This window comes from Narcine bancroftii, chromosome 3 (assembly GCF_036971445.1).
Source record: "Narcine bancroftii isolate sNarBan1 chromosome 3, sNarBan1.hap1, whole genome shotgun sequence".
Classification (NCBI taxonomy): Eukaryota; Metazoa; Chordata; class Chondrichthyes; order Torpediniformes; family Narcinidae; genus Narcine; species Narcine bancroftii.
Window position 1 is genome coordinate 72,199,384 of NC_091471.1, and position 16,276 is coordinate 72,215,659.

The window sequence follows — 16,276 nt, forward strand, 5'->3', positions numbered from 1 at the left end:
AAAAGGGAAGGAGGCAACAGAAGGGAAATGTATGATTTCTTAGCTAACATCAGTGGAGATTTCAGAGTTAATTTTCAAAGATGAGGTTGCAGAGGACCTGGAGATAGATGACAAGATGGTCCAAAGTCAGTATGGTTTCCTTAAGGGAAAATCTTGCCTGACAAACCTACTGTAATTTTTTTGAGGAAATCACAAGGCTAGACAAAGGAGATACAGTGGATGTTGTATATTGAGATTTTCAAAAGGCCATTGACAAGGTGCCTCACATGAGGCTGCTTAACAAAATGAGAGCTCTTGAAATGACAGAATCAGAATTTGTCATGAACGTGTCACAAAGTTTGTTGTTTTGCAGCAGTATTACAGTACAAATATTACTATAAATTACATTTAAAGAAATAAATCATTGCAAAAGAAGAGAAAGTGAGGTAGTGTCAGTGGTTCTGATGGCAGAGGGGAAGAAACTATTTTTGTATCGCTGGGTATTTATGTTCAGGCTCCTGTACCTCCTTCCTGATGAAAGTAGTGTGAAGAGGGCATGGCCTCAGTGGTGAGGACCCTTAAAGACAGAGTTTGCTTTAAGACATTACCTCTTGTAGATGTCTTCGATGAAGTGAAGACTGATGCCCCTGCTGGTGTTGGCCGGGTTCACAGCTCTCTGTAGTTTTCTACTGTGCATTGGCACCATCATGCCAGACAGTGATGCGACCAGTCAGAATGCTCTCCATGGTACTCCTGTAGAAAGCTGCAAGTCTTTGGTGATAGGAAAAATACTAGCAGAAGTAGAGCATTGGCTGATTGGCAGGAAAGAAGGAATAAAAGGATCCTATTGTGGTCGACTACTGGTTACCAGTGGTGTTCCACAGGGGTCAGTGTTGGGGCCACTTCTTTTTGCCTTGTATGGTAATGATTTGGAATAAATGGCTTTGTGGTGAAGTTTGCAGATGATGCAAAGATAGGTGGAGGGGCAGGTAGTGAGAAGGAAATGGAGAGAGACTTGGATGAGAAGAATAGGCAAAGAAGTGGCAAATGAAATATAACGTTGGAAAGTGTCTGGTCATGCACTTTGGTAGAAGAAATACAAAGGCAAATGATGATTTGGATGGGGAGAAAATTCAAAATTCAGAGGTGCAAAGGGACTTGGGGGCCCTTGTGCAGGATACTCTGAAGGTTAGGTTGAATTAGCGATGAAAGCAAATGCAATGTTATTCATATTGAGAAGAATAGGAGACAAGAGCAGGGATGTGATGTTGAAGCTTTATGAGGCCTCACTTGGAGTACAGGTATAGCTTTTGGTCTCCTTATTTCAGAAAAGATCTGCTGGCATTGGAAAGGGTTCAGATAAGATTCAAAAGAATGATTCTTCAAAGGGATCTATATATACGGAACACTTGACAGCTCTTGATTTGTACTTCTTCGAGTTCAGAAGAATGAAAGGTGACCTTGTGAAAGGCCTTGTCAGAGTAGATGTGGCAAAGTTGTTTCCCATGGTAGGGGAATCTAGGACAAGAGGGCACAACTTCATGATTGAAGGGCGTCCATTTAAAACAGAGATGTCAAGGAATAGATTTAAGCAGAGTGATGAACGTCTTAAACTTGCTACCATGGGCAGCTGTTAAGAGCAAATCATTGGGCATATTCAAGGCAAATTGATAGCTATCTGAATAGAGTATCAAAGGTTATTGGGAGAAGGCAGGGGAGTGGGGTTGTGGGAGAATGGATCAGCTCAAATGAGTAGACTCAGCAGGGTCAAATGGCCTTCTTCTGCTCCTATATCTTATGGTCCTAAGGTTGCCTAAGATATTGAAGGCAGAGCTGTAGTCTAACAATAGTTTGACATAGGTATCCTTTGAGGGCAAGGCCAGGAAAGTGACAGCTGCCGTAGACCAGTTGGGTAAATTGGGTCAAGGTTGACTGGTAGGCTAGAATTGATGTGATCCATGTCCAACCTCTGAATCACAGAAAATCAGCAGTAGTCATTTAGCTTTTTGTGCTTTTCCTGGTAATTTCATGTTTACTGTTACAAAAGCATTCTTTAAATTTCCAAATGTAAACAGATTTAAATCTTCCAACTCTTCTACTGTCAAGTAACAGGCTCCTTCAGAAACAGACCCAAACTACTCCAAGAAAGCAATATCCTTGGAATGGCAGTGCGACAAGCACTGAAAAACAATTGGCAGAAGGTGAAAGATGACAACACCTGTCAGAGGATAGTTTCAATCTTTCACTTTAATCACAAAGCTAAGTAATTTGCAACAGACATGGATGGCAATGGAGAAACTGTCATTACAGTGGGAGTTTGAAATTAAGAGGATGGACTGAAACAGGAACAAGTTCCATGAAATGATAAGAATTTCATTTCTCCAACTAAAGCTTCCTCTGTTTTCCCAATCATTATTGATTAGTTGATTGACATCCAGACACAAACTACAAACATGAGACAATTCAGCTCATCACTTAGGTGGCTCAGGCAAAACTGTTTTCCTACAGTATCACAGAAGAATTCATTAAAATGGTTAAACTCAAAAAGTTGTACCAATTGAGAATTGATGCCAAATTACTCATTCTGCATCATACCCAACTCCCAAGAACTGAAGTTAATCTCAATGTATACTGTAAGCATTAATCTCCACAGTAGTTATAATATGCCAACAGTTAATACCAAGTTGGAGACTGGGTAAACTGCTGAATTTCCACAATCTACAAAGTATTTGCATTCTTAACATTTAAATATAAATTCTACCAAGATTCTAAGGTTAATAAAAAGTTTAAAGAGGTGATCAAACATTTCTTTGATTACGGGCAAGGGAGTTTTTAATCTATTAACTTTCTAAGTTGTATAGAACAGGATGGAAGGTTGTGCAAATGCTAACAAATCCAAATGGGTCAACGTTAGACACTTCAACAGTGCATACAAACTGAATGATTCACTCCAAAAGATGCAATAGATCCGGTGAAGTTGCCACGTTAAACTTGGTATCATGTCTTCAAGAATTCCGTTGCAAGTGTGTTAATCTGTGTTTTATACAGATACGTTGAAATATTTCTGCCCAAATTTTATGACCAGATAAACAAAAATATATCCAAATGATCAATACATGACAGTAAAAAAAGAGAAAACTCGCTTTTCAGCAAAGATATATAAGGAGAAAATTTCTCTCTCTGGCAATAATACATCCTTGTTGTACTGCTTATTTTCTAACCACAAGCGCCAACAGATGGCTATATGTTGGGAAAGGAGAAATAACCAATTTAAAATTAAAATTTTAAATTTAAAAAATAAAAAGCACAGGCTCGAGGCACGATCAAGGTAGTGAACTGAGTCAGGATGGTAAGGCATTGGTTCAACAGGCTTCTGCGAGAACAGGAAAGGATAGTAGGAGTTGAGGTGAGAAAGGATCATCCTTTTTGAAGAACAAAAAGCAAGTAGGTCAGGTTTTAGATATCACACATTTTGTTCCTCTAGTCATAAACAGTGGGACTGGCAGTCAAGGTAGGGGAAGGCTCCTCTTGCAGAATGTGGGTCGTCAGGGAAGCCAGCAGTATCCCAGGTGACTTCATCTGCAAGAAATCCTTCCAGCTGCAGCTCTTGACAAGCTGAGTTAAGGAATTGTAACTGGAGTTGGATGAACTCCAGATCATTCAGGAGGCAGAAGGGGAGATAGACAGGAGATACAGGGACACTATCACACCTGGAAGGCAGGAGGAGGGTAGATGGGTGACAGTCAGGAGAGGAAAAGGGAACAGCCAAGAAGTACAGGGCACCCCTGTGGCCATTCCCCTCAATAACAGGTATACTATTTTGGATACAATTAGGGGAGATGACCTACCAGGAACACCAATCAGGTCTCTGGCACGGAGTCTGGTCCTGTAGCTAAGAAGGGAAGGGAGGAGAAGAAATGAACTTTAGTGATAGAGAATTCCATAGTCAGGGGGACAGGTGAGAGGTTCTGTGAAAAAGAATGAGTATCCCGGATGAAATGCTGCCTCCCTGGTCCTAGGGTGCAAGATATCTCAGATCGAGCTCACGGCATTATCAGGAGGGAGGGTGACCAGCCAGGTGTCATGGTCCATATAGAGAACCAAGAAGATGAGTAGGAAAGATGAGGAGGTCCTGCAAGGAGGCTACAGGGAGTAAGGCACTAGGTTGAAGGACAGAACCTCCAGGATTGTGATCTCAGGATTGCTACCCGTGCCACATACTAGTAAGGTTAGAAGTAGGAGGATAATGCAGCTTAACATGTGGCTAAAGACATAGTGCAGGAGGGAAGGCTTCAGGTTTCTGGAACATTGGACTCTCTTCCAGGGAAAGTGGGACATGTTCAGACAGGACGGTTTGCATCTGAACAGGAAAGGGACTAATATCCTTGTGGCAAGGTTTGCTAGTGCAGCTTCAGTGGCTTTAAATTAGGTTTACAGGGGGATGGGAACCAGAGAGATAGAGGAGTGGGGAAGGGAAAAGATGATGTGAAAATTAAATGCACAATGAGACATCAACAGGTTGTATGTGGTGGAAATTTTCTAAAGTGCATCTATTTCATTGGCACATGAAATTATGACATTGCGGCCATTAGCGAAATTTTGGTTATAGGGAGTACTGGCAGCTCAATGTTCAGGGCTCTGTTACTTTAGACATGATAGAATGAGGGGGGTGCAGAATGAAAGGGTGAGGAGCAACATTGCTCGTCAGGGGAAAATATCACAGCTGTGCTCAGGCAGGACAGACCAGAGGGCTTGTCCACTGAGGCTATATTGGTGGAGCTGAGGAACCCGAAAGGTATGACCGCACTCATAAGGTTGTATTATAAATCGCCCAATGGTCAATGATATTCGGAGGAGCAAATCTGAATAGAGATAGCAGACAGCTGTGGGAAACACAAGGTTGTGATAGTAGGGGATTTTAATTTTCCACATATTGACTGGGATTCCCATGCTGTAAAAGAGCTGGATGGCTTGGAGTTTGTCAAATATGTTCAGTAAAGTTTTCTAAATCAATTTATAGAGATAACAACTAGAGAGGGTGCAATACTGGATCTCTATTTTGGAACAAGTCAGGACAGGTGACGGAAGTATGTGATGGGGAACATTTTGAGTTGAGTGATCATAATGCCATTAGTTTCAAGTTGATTATGGAGGAGGATAGGTCTAGGCCTCGGGTTGAGATTCAAAATTGGAGAAAAGCTAATTTTGAAGAAATAAGAAAGGATCTAGAATGCGTGGATGAGTTTTTTTTTCCTGGAAAAAGATGTACAAATTAAATGGAGGACCTTCATAAGGTGAAATTTTGAGAGTACAGAGTTTGTTTGCTCCATACAGAACCAAAGGCAAGGTTAGCAGACATTGGAAACCTTGGTTTTTGAGGGATATTGGGAATCTGGTTCAGAAGAAGAAAGAGGTGAATAGCAGGTATAGGCAATACGGAGCAAATAAAGTACTTGAGGAGTATAAAAATGCAAGAAAAACCTCAAGAAAGAAATCAGGAATGCAAAAAAGACACGAGGTTGCTTTGGTAGACAATGTGAAGGAAAATCCTAGGGGTTTCTACAGGTATATTAAGAGGAGTGGATTGGTCCCCTTGAAGATCAGAATGGACAGCTTTGTCTGGAGACAAAAGAGATGGAGAGATCTTAAATGTTTTTATTTCCATCAATATTCACTCAGAAAACAGGCACAGAGTTGTGGGAAGTCAGGAAAACAAGCAGTGAGGTCATGGAACCAATAAAGTTTAAAGAGGAGCAAGTACTTGCTGTCTTAAAGCAAATAAGGGTAGATATATTCCCAGGGCCTGATAAGATATTCCCTCGGACCTTGAGGGAAGCGAGTGTAGAAGTTACAGAGGCTCTAGCAGAAATATTTAAGATGTCCTTAGCCACGGGTGTAGTGGCGAAGGATTGGAGGGTAACTCGCATTGTTCCATTGTTTAAAAAAGGCTTCAAAAGTAACCCTGGAAACTTTAGACTGGTGAGCTGATGTCAGTAAATAATTGGAAGGTGTCTAAGAGATCAGATATACAATTATTTGGATAGCCATTGATTGATTAGGGATAGTCAATATGGCTTTGTGCATGATAGGTCATGTTTAACTAACCTTGTCGAGTTTTTCAAGGAGGATACCAGGAAAGATGATGAAGAAAAGTTTGTGGATGCTGTCTACATGGACTTTAGTAAGATCTTTGACAAGGTCCTACATGGGAGGTTAATCAGGAAGGTTAAGAGGTTAGGTTTTTCATTGTGAACTGGATTTGACAATGGCTGGACAGGAGAAGCCAGAGAGTAGTGGTGGATGATTGCTTCTTAGACTGGAGGCCTGTGAGTAGTGGAGTGCCTCAGGGATCGGTTCTGGGACCATTTTTGTTTATCATCTATATTAATGATCTGGATGATAATGTGGTAAATTTGATCAGCAAGTTTACAGATGACACTAAGATTGGAGGGGTTATGGAAAGCAAAGAAGGTTTTCAAAGCTTGCAGCAGGATCTGGACCAGTTGGAAAAATGGGCTGAAAATGGCAGATGGAATTTAATGCAGACAATTGTGTCCTCCATTTTGGAAGGACAAACTAAGAAAGGACATACACAGAGAATGGTAGGGCACAAAGGAGTGTGGTAGAATAGAGGGACCTGGGAATACAGAATCATAATTTCCTGAAAGTTGCATCGCAGGTGAATAGGGTGGTAAAGAGAGCTTTTGGCATATTGGCTTTCATAAATCAAAGTACAGGTACTGAGTATAGGAGCTGGGATGATATGGTAAAGTTGTATAAGACATAGGTGAGGCCAAATTTGGAGTAATGTGTGCAATTTCGGTCACCTAACTGCAGGAAAGCTATCAATATGATAGAAAGAGTGCAGAAAAGATTTACTTAGATGTTACCCGGACTTCAGGAACTGAGTTACAGTGAAAGGCTAAATAGATTAGGATTTTATTCCCTTGAGCATAGAAGATTGAAAGGAGATTTAATAGAGGTATTTAAAATTACAAGGGGGATAGATAGAGTAAATGTAAATAAGCTTTTTCCACTGAGGATAGGTGAGATACAAACCAGAGGACATGGGTTAAGAGAGTGGTGGGAGTGTGGAACGAGCTGTCAGCTGAGGTAGTGAATGTAGGCTCAAATTTAAAATTTAAGAAGAATACAGACAGGTATAAGGATGAGAGAGGTATGGAGGGCTATGGACTGGGTGCAGGTCAATTGGACTGGGCAAAAGTAAAATGGTTTGGCGTACACTAGAAGGGCCGAAGGGGCCTGGTTCTGGGCTGTAGTGTTCTATGTTTCTACCATGCTGTATGTCTAAATTAAATTAACAACAAAACATGTTTTCACCAGATCATGATACACAGGCAGATTCCACCAACGTTCAAGCTTTCTTTCTTCGTACTTTCACAAGATGTCAGAGTCACTGGCGAAGCTAAGCATGAATCCCTCACTATCCCTGAAGTGAGCAAGTACTCAGCTATTTCAGAGGACACTGAGGTGTTTAATGCCACACAATCCTGCCTCGGACTTGCTTTAGTTTTAAGGATGGCCACAAGACCTCAAGTAAAACAAACTGCAAAAAGATACCTATCCTGCTATTCAACAAGATCAAGGCTGACATTTTGCCTCAGTTGCAGTTTCTCACACAAACCAATTTCCCTTGATTCCTTATGGGTTTTGCAAACAAAAAAACTCACAGTTCTGCAGATATCATTATTGAAAATGCTTTACCCCTTTTACCTTAATTGCTTCAAGCAAAACCGCTGTGAAAGAATTCAAACTTGAACCTCCAGATTCATAGCCAAAGCTATAGGATATTGGTCCAAGAATAATCCCATGATATTATAATCTTTCCATGAGTGGGAATGAGCAGTTGTAATATTTAGTGGATGGACTATTAAATTAGTTCAAATTTACAGCACAAATAAGTGGTCCTTTATGAGAGACTGCTTGAATTACATATGAACCCACAAAGGTCAAAATCTCACATTGCAATCATCCCAAATAGAATAAAATGTTTATCCCCAGTTGTGAACAAGTCGAATCGATACATGTCAAAATATTGAGGACCTAAAACATTCACTTTATAAAGGATGGAGAAATAATTAAATATTTAATTTCTTTCTCAGGAAATTTTACAAACTGATCCCAATCAATTTATCTACTTTAAAAAATATATATATTCATGATGCAGTCTAAGAGAAGGAATACAAGCCACAGCTAGCAATGTTAATTCTTGTATAAAATTGTTGTGGCATGAATTAGACATGTCTTCATCTCAGAACACTCAGAATCTGGGAAATTCTGTGACTTCAACTTTTATTTATCATTCAGTAGAAAGTTCTCATGGTTTTGAATCAGAACGGAATGCTTGATTTTCACTGACAAGTGGTGGCTTGTCACCATACACAGCATCCCTTGTCAGTTTCTCTTTCACTGCTTCTGTTTTGTTGAGTGCACTGTAAATTCCCATGGCCTTTGATGTACAAAATAAAGATAGATTAATATTCATCACAAAAACCAATCCAGTCAAAGCAATGACAGAACATACAGAATGCAATTTAAACATATAAAATACACATCAACCAGAAAGCACAAGTACATTGGCATGAAAATCTCTGTGCCATTCTCACAACTGTAATAGTAGAGTATAGAAGATTACAGCACAGTACAGCCCTTTTGGCCATGATGTTGTGCCAACCAAAATAAACCTAGCACAAAGAAACATTGAAAGAACTCAGTGGGTCAGGCAGGATCTGTGGAAGGAAAGAGACAGTCAACGATGGATGCAGTTTCACCATGAAAGAGTGACAATCTCTCTCCTCCATCACCACACTTAACCTGCTGAGTTTTTCAGGCAGTTTGGGTTTTGCTCCAGGTTCCAGCATCTGCAGCCTCTTGTGTCTCCATTTATATTACTTAGATGGACTCAACAATTACCAATCAGTCCAAAGAGATGTTCATCTGCCCGAATTACTTTTTGGGACCATGATAAAAATTATTTATTTTTACATACATGCAGTCTATTCCCATTGAAAAGCGTCACATTAAAATCGAGAACAGCTGCAAGAATCCCACTGAAATTAGAAAATGTACACCATGACTTTCTCATGGGCAAAAAATGCTGGCCTTGGTGGGAACACTCTCATCCTGAAAATTAATTTTCCTTTTTAAAAAAAAAAGGCCTTCTAAAATTTAGATCACCTTGTAGCTCAAGTCATAACAGGCATCTTACCTGTGTTACCATGCTAGTGACATCACCTGCATTTGAGGGAAGTAGAATGGTGTTGGTCTGCTTGGCCAGGTTATTAAAGGCAGAAACATACTGTTCTGCAACAGTCAATGAAGCAGCTTGATTTCCGTACTGTTAGTCACAAAGGGAAAAATTGGAATGCAAATTATTATTTTTCACTTCGTGCACTACAAAATCAGAAGTGAATGTAATTTAATATTATTGATTTACTTTTTCTTACTTGTTGACTAAGGACTTCTGAAAGCATTTGAATAGATTCTGCTTTTGCCTTTGCTTTTACAATGACTGCATTGGCTTCACCTATGAGCAATTTAAAGAGTGGAATATATAAAGTGTTACAGAAGACACAATTCGAACGCATGGCATGAGCAGCTCCATTTTCAGTATCAACATAATTTTATATCTCTGGTTGTTTCTTCATTGATTGGGATACATGTAATGCCAGATCCAGTCAAACAATGACAATTGTACAAAATGCAAAAAATGGACAGATATAATTAAATTCTCCTTCAAAGCTGTTCTGAAGCACTGAGCAATTGAACCAAAATCTGATAATTATCATGAAAGAAAATTTCTGTAGTCCACGTGGGAGACCTGGCAAAAAAAATTAAAAATGGTGCTAACCTGCAGCTTGGTTGATCTTTTCTGCTTTTGTTGCCTCAGAAGCCAGAATTCGAGACTGTTTCTTCCCTTCAGCAACATTGATTTCAGCTTCTCGGGCCCCTTCAGATTCCAGCACAGTAGCACGCTTTTTCCTTTCAGCCTCAACCTAAAATGGAGCAATTAAATTAAGAATCCACATTCATTTTGGACGATCAAATGACAACCTTTAAGTATTACAATACAGATAGCAAGTAACACAGCACAGAATTACCTATTCTAGATTTACTTAACCTGAACGGATGATATACATTTTATTACAATGTACTGTTTGGAATAATGATGAACTTTAAGGATATCTAAAGATACCAAGATTGCAGTATGCATTTATGCTCAATGGTGAACAAAATGGTAAAATTGAACCCAATTGCAAAAGTCCTTTCAGCAAAAAGAAAGAAAAACACTGGCAAAAGCAAAACTCTTGTTCTTGTGCACATCTTTGTGGTTAGATTATAGATACAGATCAAGGACAGGACAACAGCTTCTTTCTCCATGATAGTCATAGTCTATGGCACAGGAAGAAGTTAGAAAATGATTTTTAAAATGGGAGTAAGGAATGCAAAGAATAGGCACATTTCATAATAAAGAAGCATAATTTTCCCCTAAACTTCTATTTGAAATAAAGCAAATAAAACAATGAAAAATTCTAAAATTAGTTGCATTGTAATTGTCATATCCATTTGATGCCCTCCATCATGTACTTTGAATATTTTATGAACTTTTTTTTCCTCCTTGAACACTTCAAAGTTCATACATACTTGCATCTGCATTGCTTCCTTCACTTTGGGTGGAACATGGATATCCTTGATTTCATATCTCAAGCACCGAATTCCCCATGTATCTGCAGCTTGATTTATTTGAGTGACCATGTTCATATTCAACACTTCTCTTTCCTGTCGAACAATGAGAGAGGTTTTCAGTCTTCACCATTAGCCATGGAAATAAACCATTAACTTTCTATATCAGAAAGATGAAGGTCAATTTAAATGAATGCAGTGTGGTGGCCCGCCATGGCGGCAATCGAGCCAGTGCTCCAGGCGGCAAGCGCAACCAATGGCCAGCAGCCCAGGCAGCGGCACTGGCCCTAACAAGCGAACCAGCAGGTGAACGGCAAGGGCAGCTTAAAAACCAGTGACCCCAAAATGGCGCTGGCCTTGCTGCACAGCCAATAGACGGGAACAGCGCGCAGGGAAGAAGGGCAGGAAAGTACCCGTGCGTGGGAAACCCACTTTTGTTATGCATGTGGTGACGTCAGCCAAGGGGGGCCTCGGCGGGAAGAGTGTAAGTATAAAAGTCGGGCCTGAGCTTTAATGAAACTTAGAACTTAACCTGACTACACTGCGTGTGTGTGTCTTCTTTCGAGTAGCACATGGCTACAGCATTTTCAATACATTTGTCCCATTTCAAGAACTAAAAAAAGTATGTTATAATTATAAGATGATAGTTTTCATGTTTGGGTGAATATGGACTTCTATTTTCATTAGTTTTTCATAAAATTGGTCAGTATCAGTCTTTAAAAATTATTTTCATAAGGGATCAAGTTTCAGTGCAATTTGGGCTCCATGATTGTTTTTATTTTGATTTAGTTGCAATGTTATGAGTTAATGTGATATGGTTGTGCATAGATTTTGCAAACTACGTTGTGAGTAACTTGTTGTTTGTACAATGTGGTGATGAAGACTGGGGGAGCCATACATGAAACATAATAGAGAAAACCTACCGTGGACATCTACCATCTAAAATGACAGAAGGAGAAGAGAATGAAAAGAACTGACTCAGTGATATTTCTTGTTTATTTTTATTGAGTGACAACATTGTTTGAAGAGTTTAATGTATCTGATATTCTGAACTTTAAATAAATGGGAGGGGAGGTAGGGATGGAGGGAGGGGAGGAGGGAAGGGGGGAGAAAATGACACTGTATATATTTAAGAAGGAAAATGCATGTATCTTGATCAATATGGTTTAGAGTGTGAAAAATAAAAAATTTTAAAAAAAGAAGATGGTGAAATTTCTATTACCAAAACTAATATTGACGCAAAATAAGCTACTCCCTTTTACAATAGACAACCTTTCCTGTAGAGAATGGGAAAAAAAAGGGATTAAAAGAATAGAAAATTGTTTTTCAGGAAGTAGATTCTTATCCTTTGAACAAATGAGAGATAAGTACAATATAACTGGAGATACAGCGCTGGCATATTACCAACTGAGATCCTACTTGAAGGATAAATTAGGAAGCAATCTGAGTTTACCAGAGGGAAGTAACCTTGAATATGTGATTACAGATACAATGTTAATCAAAAGATTTATAACAAATATGTATATTAAACTGCAAGAAAAGGAGAATGAGGAAACAAATGGTAAAACTAAACAAAAATGGGAACAAGATTTAAATATAAAGATAAAAAAGGAAACATGGGAGAAATTATGTTCTGCAACGATGAGAAATACAATAAATACGAGGCTACGTATGATACAATATAATTGGTTACACAGACTATACATTACACCGCAAAAGTTAAATAAATGGGACCCAACAGTATCTGATAGATGTTTTCGATGTAAAAAAGAAATGGGAACAACAATTCATGCAATCTGGACATGTGAGAGAGTAGAAAAATTTTGGGATGATCTCAATCAGATATTAAATAAAATAACAGAAAACAATATACCAAAGAATCCAGAGATCTTTCTCCTAAATAACATAAAAAACAAAGAATTTGGAATTGATTTGGAGGATGCACAAAAAAGATTTGTTAAGATAGCCCTAGCCGTAGCAAAAAAATGTATTATGTCAACCTGGAAATTGGAAGATAATTTGAAAATACAACAATGGTATATAGAAATGAATAAATGTATTCCATTAGAAAAAATAACATATAGTTTAAGAAATAATATTGAAATATTCAAACAAGTATGGGAGCCTTACATTAAATACAATAGCGAAAACCTACCGGGGACAAACATTACCTAAGTTGATGGAAGGAGAAGGAAAGAAAAGAATGGACTCTGTAGAATTTCTGGTGTATTTTTGTTGAATGACAACATTGTCTGACTGAATTAATGCAACCTAGATTGTATACCTAAAATGGATGAGAGGGGGGGTGTGGGGGGTGGCTTGGGAGGAGGGAGGGGGGGGGGAGAAAAAGTCACTGTAAATGTGTGAAAAAGAAAAAGTGTATATCATGGCTATTGTGATTTATGGTGTGAAAAATAAAAAATTTAAAAAAAAAAGACTGATGCTTCATTCAAGGATGTACAATGTCCTGGGTAATGCAAAAACACACTGGGAGGCATTAAGGAAGAATCACTGGGAATGTTTCCTATTTGCTCCACAATTACTTGAAACTTAACTGAAGAAGTCACAGTAATGCTACAAATAACTGCAATGAATATTTTGTCATATCCATTTGGTACAATTGAGTCAGTGTCTGGGGGAAATAGGAATATACCACATTGTTGTGATTTGAAACCTCAAAGGTAGTTTACAATCACCATTTTTAATTTCGTATTTTTAAGTAATTTTGATTTTTCATCTGCTGTGATACACATGTCCAGACTTTTAGTTCAGGATCCTGGATTGCTAATCCAGTAATGTAATCACCAACTTCACTGGTATCTTCTGACTGTAACACATTTGCTTTACATGGTTAAACAAAGACATCATAACAATGTCCCTCTCCCACCCCCATCACCACCACATGAACCTCAATAAGAAAAAGGTGCACCCCCCAAGTAGCATGAGCATTATGATGGCCAAATATCAGTATTCCTTCATCCCTTTCCCTCAAACAATAGAACACTGCAGCACAGAAACAGGCACCTTTGGCCATTCTAGTCTGTGCCAATCCTCTTTTTTTTTTGCTTAGTCCCACTGATCTGCACCCAATTCATACCCCTCGATACCTCTCCCATCCATGTAACTGTCCAAATGTTCCTTAAATGTTAAAATTGAGAAGGCATTCACCACCTCAGCTGGCAGCTCATTCCATATTCCCACGAATCTCCATCTGAAAATGTTCCCCCTAAACTTTTCCCATTTCACTCTTAACCCATGTCCTCTGGTTGTATCTCACCTACCCTTAGTGGAAAAAACCTATCTACATTTATTCTGTCTGTCCTTTTCATAATTTTAAATACCTCGATCAAATCTCCCCTCATTCTTCCACACTCCAGGAAATATGGAAGTCCTAACCTGTTTAACCGTTCCCTGTAACTAAGTTCCTGAATTCTGGGCAACATCCTGGTAAATCTTCTCTGCATTCTTTCTGTTTTATTGATATTTTTCCTCTAGTTAGCTGACCAAAATTGCACACAATACTCCAAATTTGGCCTCACCAATGTTTTATACAACTTTTCCTTAACATCCCAGTTCCTGTACTCAACATTTTGATTTATGAAGGCCAATATGCCAAAAGCTTTCTTTCAGAATCAGAATTTATTGTCATGAACAAGTCATGAAATTCAGTATTTTGTGGCATATTGGCCTTCATAAATCAAAATATTGAGTACAGGAACTGGGATGTTATGGAAAAGTTGTATATAGTGTTCTGTACCCTTTCCCCTGATGGTGGCAGAGTGAAGAGGGCCTGGCCTGGGTGGTGGGGGTCTGAGGATAGTGACTGCTTTTTAAAGGCACCGCCTCATGTAAATGTCCTCGGTGGAGAAGTCTGGGGGCTGTGATGGTACAGGCCAAGTTAACAACCCTCTGGAGTTTATTCTTGTCCTGAGAGTTGGCGCCTCTATACCAGGCAGTGATGCAACCAGCCAGAATGCTCTCCACGGTACACCTGTGAGGTATATGAGAATCTTCGGTGACATACTGAACCGCATCAGACACCTCATAAAGTATAGCCACCTGCAAACCTTCTTCATGATTGCATCAATGTGAAGGCTCCAGGACAGGTCCTTGTCGATGTTGATAGTCAGGAATTTGAAGTTCTTGACCCTCTCCACTACTGAGCGCTCAATGAGACTGGGTCATTTTCCTCCTGAAGTCCACAATCATCTCCTTGGTTTTGATGATGTTGAGCACAAGGTTGTTGTTGTTACACCATTCAACGAGCTGATATATCTCCCTCCTGTATGCTTCCTCATTGCTGTCTGTGATTTTTCCAACAACTGTAGATGGCATAGAATTGTGCCTGGCCACAGAGTCATGGGTGTATAACGAGTAGAGCAGTGAGCTAAGCACACATCCTTGGGGTTCGCCTGTGTGGATGATCAGTGAGGAGGAGACATTGTTTCCAATTTGCACTGACTGTGGTCTTCCAATGAGAAAGTCAAGGATCCAGCTGCAGAGTGGGATACAGAGGTCTAGAGTTTGTGGCTTCTTGACCAGCACTGAAGGAATGATGGTATTGAAGGCCGAGCTGTAGTCTATAAAGAACAGCAGTATGTATGAATTGTTGTTTTTGAGGTAATACAGAGCAGAGTGGAAAGCCAGCGATATTACATCTGCTGTGGAGTAATTTTGACGATAGGCAAATTGCAATGGGTCCAGATCTTTGCTTAGGTATGTGTTAATTCTGACCATGACCAGCCTCTCAAACCATTTAATCACAGTAGAAGTTAATGCTACTGGGCGGTAGTCATTGAGGCAGCCCACACTACTCTTCTTGGGCACCGGGATGACTGATGCCCTTTTGAAGCTGGTGGGAACCTCTGACTGACACAATGAGAGGTTGAAAATATCCATGAACACTGTCTAGTTGGTTGATGCAGACTTTCAGTATCCTGCCAAGTACACTCTCAGGGCCTGACACCTTGCGAGGTTTTACCCTCTTGAATGATGTTCTAATATCACCCTCAGAGAGGGATATCACAGGGTCCTCAACCTCTTCAGAGATTCTAGTAGGCATTGTTTGGTTCTTCTTATCAAAGTGGGCATAGAAGGTGTTAAACTCATCGGGTAGTGAAGCATTGCAGCCATCTATAGTGTGCAATGGCCTGCACTTCCTGCCATAGTGGCGCGTATCTGTCTCTAGTTTCCTCCGGAATTACCACTTTGCTTTGGAGATGGCCTTCCACAGGTCGTACCTGGACTTTTGTAAAGATCTCATTCCCCAGCCTTAAAAGGCCTTGTACTTGCCCTCAGCAGGTTACAGATTCTCAGGGCTTCTGGTTGGGGAGCACCCAGTATGTGCGCATGGGCACACACTCATCCACACAGGACTTGATGAAGTCGGTGACATTTGTTGCATATTCATTCAGGTCTCTATGGATTAGTTCTTGAATATGTTCCAGTCTATCGATTCAAAGCAGTCATGCAGATGCTCCTCTGCCTCCCTCGACCATACTTTTGCTATCTTCACCACTGGTGCTGTGGTTTTCAGTCTCTGCTTGTATGCCGAAGTACAGTCAGGTAATCAGACTTGAAGTGCAGTTGTGGT

The 16,276-nt window shown here is 39.8% G+C and overlaps 1 protein-coding gene across 6 annotated transcripts in view; it reads right to left on the minus strand.

Annotated features, from left to right (window-relative positions):
• Positions 1-2,208: 2,208 nt before the first annotated feature.
• The window catches only part of stoml2 (stomatin (EPB72)-like 2), a 54,088-nt gene continuing 40,020 nt past the window's right edge, over positions 2,209-16,276 (minus strand). For all 6 annotated transcript variants that reach the window (XM_069924272.1, XM_069924267.1, XM_069924269.1 and 3 more), the window contains 5 exons: positions 10,645-10,779; positions 9,851-9,995; positions 9,447-9,526; positions 9,209-9,337; positions 2,209-8,449 (listed from right to left, as the gene is read on the minus strand). In XM_069924272.1, the coding sequence (XP_069780373.1) occupies positions 8,318-8,449; positions 9,209-9,337; positions 9,447-9,526; positions 9,851-9,995; positions 10,645-10,779 (621 nt within the window). In that variant the 3' untranslated portion in view covers positions 2,209-8,317. The remainder of the gene's footprint in view (positions 8,450-9,208; positions 9,338-9,446; positions 9,527-9,850; positions 9,996-10,644; positions 10,780-16,276) is intronic.